We start from the raw sequence: 6,709 nt of genomic DNA on the forward strand, positions 1-6,709 counted from the left end.
AAACAAGATAGTTCTAGAAAATAGAGGGCGCCACACCAGTCACGTGACCTCGATGACGCAACAATATTAATGATTAGTGTGAACCATTTTTGTTTTTATTTTCATTGTCCATTAAGCTTTTTAAGTAGATTTTCTTAGGCATTATAAATGACTTGAAGATGTATATAGAGAAATAAAAAAGGTATAATGTACTTAATATTAAAATATATATAAATAAAACCTCTTTTTCTTATTACACACAACAGCTTGCCCAAATTTAATATGTACCGCATACTTACAGTCTATTTATGTTAAAATAACCTCAAGTACAACTATGTCTACATTTTGTCATACTTTTATACTTAAACTAGACTTTAATTTGTTTGTTTTTTTCTTTTAGCAGAGACATTGGTCCTGAAACAACCTGATAACACTTTTTTCCTAACTTATTCAAAACACTCGCTGGGAGTGTTATATTTCCAGAAAAAGAAAATCTTTGTTTAACTGATATTTATATCAATGAAAACACGCGCTATCAATAACGCCTTTCTACCAAGCTTACATAACATACTTACATTAAAAAAGCATACTTTAAAATTTCTAATTTCGACAAAATAACAGTCTTCATTAGCTACCGACATCTTGAGTTTTGTGAAGTTTTCGGCCTGTTGCCAAAAGTATCTTAGTTGCTACACAAAAGAACTTAAGATCAATACGCATTGGTGCTAAAAGCAGCTTTCCTTGCCAACGCGTGTTTCTAAGGGCACCTGGAATTTAGCCTCACTGGTGATGTTTTAGTTTTTGCATTTGCCACACTTCTTACAGAATAAAAATCTATTAGTTATCGGTTTAATGGACTAAATATAGCCTATAACATTTTCTTTAACAATGAAAAACAGCCTTTGAAATAACCCAGTGTTTTGAAATATTGCCAAAAAAAATCCTCATTTGTTTCGTGGGTATTTAATCTCTTGGATATATTTTAAATAATTTTAAAATGTTTTATAAATATATTATTAAAAATAAAATACACATTTTAAAATTTTAACTATTTATTGCTTTTCATTCTCATTGGCCCCCCAGTGGCACAGCGGTATGTCTGCGGACTTACATCGCTAGAAACCGGGTTTCGATACCCGTGGTGGGCAGAGCACAGATAGCCCTTGTGTAGCTTTGTGCATAATTAAAAACAAAAACAAAAAACATTCTCATTGAGTAGATTATTCAGTCTCTGCGGTTCAGTAAAATAATTGATATACGTTATGATTCAAATGCAACGCCCAGTTAAGCTTTTGATTTCATTAATTTGAGTTTTAGTTTGTATCACGAGTTTATATTTAAATTAAAGGTTAAGGTTAGATTTGTTTGTAATCAAGCACAAAGCTACACAATGGGCTATCTGTGCTCTGCCCACCACGGGTATCGAAACCCGGATTCTAGCGTTATAAGACGGCAGACATACCGCTGTGCCATGATTCAACTATTCTATTGTTTGTGTTGTTGAACAGGTTATTTTAGATTATTCGGTTAAAAAAAAAGCAGCGCAAAGTTTAGTTCCCTTGAAATAAAACTTTGCTTTATTTAACGTTTTCAGTTTTAAATTTCACGGTTTTCGTAATCAACATTCACTGATATGTCTAATTTAGCAAATGAAGTACTTCTAACAGAAACTCCGATTACTTGCTAATATTTTTTTTTCTTTTATCTTTATTTCGTCCTCGAAACAAATTCAATATTTACAGCACTGACTAACGAACTTACTAACGCAAACTCCATAATCTGCTGTAACAAACTACCTCAATAATCAATCATCCAGTGCTCTAGCCTAACTCGCGTTTGATTCTTCTCAGATTGTCCTAAAACTTTGGAGAAAAATCAAGACTTTAGGCCAAACGCTCAGCATGTGACGCTAAAACTTCCTTCCAGTTAAAGAATAATGCAAGTATCAAGAAAAGTCTAGATGAAAAACACAGCTTACAACATTGCATCCTACTTGAATTATTATCTTTTTGTAATTCACTTTTCTAGTTCTTTGATGCTGTTTTGTATTTCCTTTTTTTACGTTAGTGATACCCTTTTGCACTTTTTTTTACTTTGTTCTTTTATACATTACCTATGTCTACATTGAAAACATTCAAATATATTTGATTAAAACTGTAAATGGGGAATATACCTCAGCTTAATGGATAACACACTAGACTTCCACCAAGAAGACCCAGGATCGGATTCCGACCACGATTGTTTTTTTTTTATTATTTTTTTAATTTTGCGCAAAGCTACACGAGGGCTATCTGCGCTAGCCGTCCCTAGTTTAGCAGTGTAAGACTAGAGGGAAGGCAGCTAGTCATCACCATCCACCGCTAACTCTTCGGCTACTCTTTTACCAACGAATAGTGGGATTGACTGTATCATTATAACGCCCCCACGGCTGAAAGGGATCCGACCACGAATAACTCAGAAATACTTTCTCAGTACTGAAGACGGTAGCAGACTAGTAGTCGAAACTTGGGATAAAACTAGTTAGTAATTAGTTATGTTAATAATTAATGATATAACTTAGGTGACCATTTTGCTACTAACCATTACAACAATTAATATTCGATCGCCGAAACCTAACCGTGTGTACTAGGAATGTAGACCTACGTAGAACAGCTATTTCAGTGAATGCAGTGTTGTTTAGGCTAACTACAAATATTTAAGTGTTAAAATAAATACTGAAAATACAGAACTGTTTTGAAAAAGGACCCCAGATAGGTCAGGGGTAAGTTTACGGACTTAAAGCATTAAATTCCGGCGATCCATTTCCCACGGTGAACAGAGCGCAGATATCCCAATGTGTGTGGCTTTGAGCTAAAACAAACAAGTTTAGAAAGGAAGACATGTTACAATAATACGTTTTTTCTTCAACATGAAAGAACCTAGACACAGCACGCCAGGAATGATATCCCAACTCGCCACTGACCCACTTAGGGTCTGCATGGGTCGGAGATGTTGTACTACATGGTGCTATTCAAATATTAAGCAGCACATATATCCTATTCAAAGGAGTTTTTCCTCCCCAGTCGTGACACATTTGTTAACAATAAACATTAAGATCCATTAAGGGCACCACTTGAAAAACCGAAAATGCATATTGTAATTGACAACTTTATTTAATCTTTGGAATGTGTATAAGCCACACAAATTATAATTTCACCTATATTATGTTTAAAACAAACTTAATAAAGTTGAAGTCTATAGGCTAAGAGGACACACATCTACAAGGGAATAAATCCACAGAGTTAGGTAACTTTAAGCCCGTAATTCCATAATATTCAAGGGCAAATATTAAAGTTAACACAAGGTAAATGTCATAATTCCTAGACGGGTGTAATGCGTTAATCCATAATTACATAACTGATAAATCCACGGAATTCAAAAAGATATGGGATCGCCATCTCCACGTTTTCCATGGGAAAACATTTATAACTTGTGGAATATGTAAATAAGAGTTAATATAATTTTTTTACGACAGTTCACAACAGAACACGTGGAAACAATACGAAAGAATATTACATATAATGTTAAGCAAACTGTTTATACCACTCTGCTTGTAAATATATACGTAAGGTATTCCATCAGCTCTGTAAATTTAAAGATACCAAACTCACTGGGAGAGTGGAAATTTTCTGAAGATCAGGCGAAATCCGAACACGCGACTATATTAACTGGGCAGATGGTATTGCATCTCCAATGGCGACGCATGGCGTAATTCTCAGTTTTTACTTCATTAGCTGTTAAATACAGAGTTTCTTGGGACTTTTTTAGAGGGTGACTGGGCGAGTAATGATTACACGAACCTGATATCAGCTCCTAACTTTTTACAATGTTTTCGTGACGAAAGCACATCACTCAATTCTGACCTTGTTCACAGGAGACAACCTTGGGACGAGCTGTTTGTCACGTGGTTGTGTTACCCATCGCTTGGTGCATTATTTTATTTGAAACTAGTTTAGGATGAGTTTATGACCGCGTACTCTGTTAGTGTGAAAACTCGTATTGTACAAAACGAATAAACAAAAATATATATGAGGGCTATAAGCACCAACTTTATAACATGTATATAATGTACTAAGTGGAATATATAATTCATGAACATGCCTTTTTAAAATTGTTTTTTTATTATTTTAGAGACATTTACTCATAATCAAGTATACCAAGTTGTGATAAAAAACTAATGTTATACTCGTTGGTTTTAAAAAATTATTAGTGATTAAATTATACGTACTTTTTTATACAATATCCCCATAAGAATATCAAATTTCATAACTGTGTGTACAAACTGAGCATAAATGGTTCAAGTTACATATTAAGATAATTGTACTAAATCACTTAAGTGGTTAAATTACACTAGTCAATGGAACACGCTTCAAGCTATCTTCTAAACCAGCTGTTCCGAAACTTCAGTATCTCTAGGATCCCGTTTAATTGAAAAAAAATTGTGGACTTGAAAAGCTGTATTCCAAAATTAAGTGTTCTAATTCATATAAATTTAACTTTACGAAAAATATTTTTTATTCCATGAATCATATTTTTTAAATACTTTTATGAAAATTCGGACCTGACTTACGGACCCCAGTTTGAGAAACGATGTTTGTGTGTTTGTTTGTAATTAAGGACAAAGCTACACAATGGGCTATCTGTGCTCTGCCCACCACGGGTATCGAAACCCGGATTCTAGCATTGTAAGTCCGCAGACATTTCGCTGTGCCACTGGGGGGCAAACGATGTTCTAAACCATTATTTAAAAAAATTCCGCATGTTTCAGTTTATAACTGGCGAACCGTCAGACTGATTGATTGTTACCAAACGTAGCACATACTCTTAAGGTTGGCCCCCCAGTGGCAAAGCGGTATGTCTGCAGACTTACAATGCTAGAATCTGGGTTTCGATACCCATGGTTGGCAGAGCACCGATAGCCCATTGTGTGGCTTTGTGCTTAATTACAAACAAACAAACAAACTCTTAAGGCTTGCCTCCCAGCAGCAGTGGCACAGTGGTCTGTCTGCATACAATGCCAGAAACAGGTTTCGATACCCATGGTGGGCAGAGTATAGATAGCCCTTTGTGTAGCTTTGTGCTGCTTAACTACAAGTGGCATGGGGATGGTAGTCATCATACTGATACTGACCTGACCCTGGGACCCGATATCTTCCCATGCATTGTACAGGTACTTCAGTTGGTATATAGGCGACAAAAATAACTACAATATATATACATATATCCAGAAGCTATGAAATGATCTCTGATAAAAATAAATTTCAAAACCATTGATAGTAAGTAGGCCGAAATTTGTTATGGGCTATTTTTTTTTCTGGATAGTACTAATTCCATAAGAAAGGATCTTATAATTTTATTGTTTGATAAGAAGCTTTGAATTAAGATTATTTTTATATTTTATCATTAAAATCTTTCTAGCTTTCTACTTTAAAATTAACCTGTGTGTGTAAGATATTGGAAGCTCCAGACAGTTATTACACATGAAAGTAAAATGTGAACCAAATCATTACTTTTTTTTTTAAGGGATGACAATTAATTACAAGTTGGCATATAAGTTTTAAGTAATCTGATTTTGGAATTCATTTAGACATATTTATTTTTTGAAGTATCACTACCGTGTAACTTATCTGCCTTATGATTTTAAACATGTTAATAAATGTGGGGTACTCAAATGCTCTTAGGTAATATAACACCAAAACTACTTATAGCTTAATAGAGAATTGTGATGAATAATTGTTTATATTTTATTTATAGGTATATGAAGAATGCACTTTTTGTTTTTTCTTAAAACTGAAAATTGTTGTAGGTACATGTAATTTCAGTTAACTGTTTTTTTTTTACAACTAGTGGTACTTGTAACTGGAGCAACTGGATTTGTCAGTACTCACGTTATCAAGCTTCTTCAAGGAGAGGGCTACAAAGTTAGAGGAACTGTCAGAAATTTAAAGGATGAAGATAAAGTAAAACAAATCAGAGAACTAAGTCCTGATGCACAACACCCAATAGAACTTGTAGAAGCAGATTTGACAAAAGATGAAGGCTGGAATGAGTGAGTTTCCTATGCTTATTTTATACTTAACACTTGTTCAAAAACACTTTAATTTTTCCAGTTATAATATCTATTTTATAATAGTCCTTAGGAGTAAGTAGATTATATAGCACAAAGGGTTAATTGCACATTACTGGAATGACATGTATGTTAATTCGTTGGTGTGTTACAGTTGTGGCACTTCATCATTAAGTCTCACTTCTATGTAAAAAAATGATTTCAAATGAACTTAACATAACATAAGGTTTTGAGACAACATGGAACCTGTTGGTCAATCTCGGCTGTTCCATCCTCTAAACTAAACTAAAACTATTAAGAGAGATATATTATGAAAAAAAAAATCTTAAAGCTAGCCCTTATCATTCATATACTTATTAAGCTTTCTCTTAAGTTCAATTAAATTTACTGCCTTCACTACATCCGAAGGCAACCCATTCCAAATGCCAACTGCCCTGTTAGAAAAATAAAACTGTCTTAGTTGTAGATGACTTATACCCTACCAAAATTTATACTTCTGTCCCCTAGTCATACTATTCTCACTGTTAAGTATGAAAAAAGATGAGGCATCAACACTATCAATTTCCTTTACAATCATAAACACCTCAGTCAGCCCCCCCCCAACTCTTGGTTTTTCAAGAGAAA

The 6,709-nt window shown here is 34.1% G+C and overlaps 1 protein-coding gene across 2 annotated transcripts in view; it reads left to right on the plus strand.

The window, feature by feature from the left end:
- The window catches only part of LOC106461626 (cinnamoyl-CoA reductase 1-like), a 45,532-nt gene that overhangs the window by 15,562 nt on the left and 23,261 nt on the right, over positions 1-6,709 (plus strand). For both annotated transcript variants that reach the window (XM_013921465.2, XM_022388632.1), the window contains exon 2: positions 5,866-6,067. In XM_013921465.2, coding sequence (XP_013776919.1) covers positions 5,866-6,067 — 202 coding nt within the window. The remainder of the gene's footprint in view (positions 1-5,865; positions 6,068-6,709) is intronic.

The sequence above is a fragment of the Limulus polyphemus genome, unplaced genomic scaffold (assembly GCF_000517525.1).
Source record: "Limulus polyphemus unplaced genomic scaffold, Limulus_polyphemus-2.1.2 Scaffold1000, whole genome shotgun sequence".
Classification (NCBI taxonomy): Eukaryota; Metazoa; Arthropoda; class Merostomata; order Xiphosura; family Limulidae; genus Limulus; species Limulus polyphemus.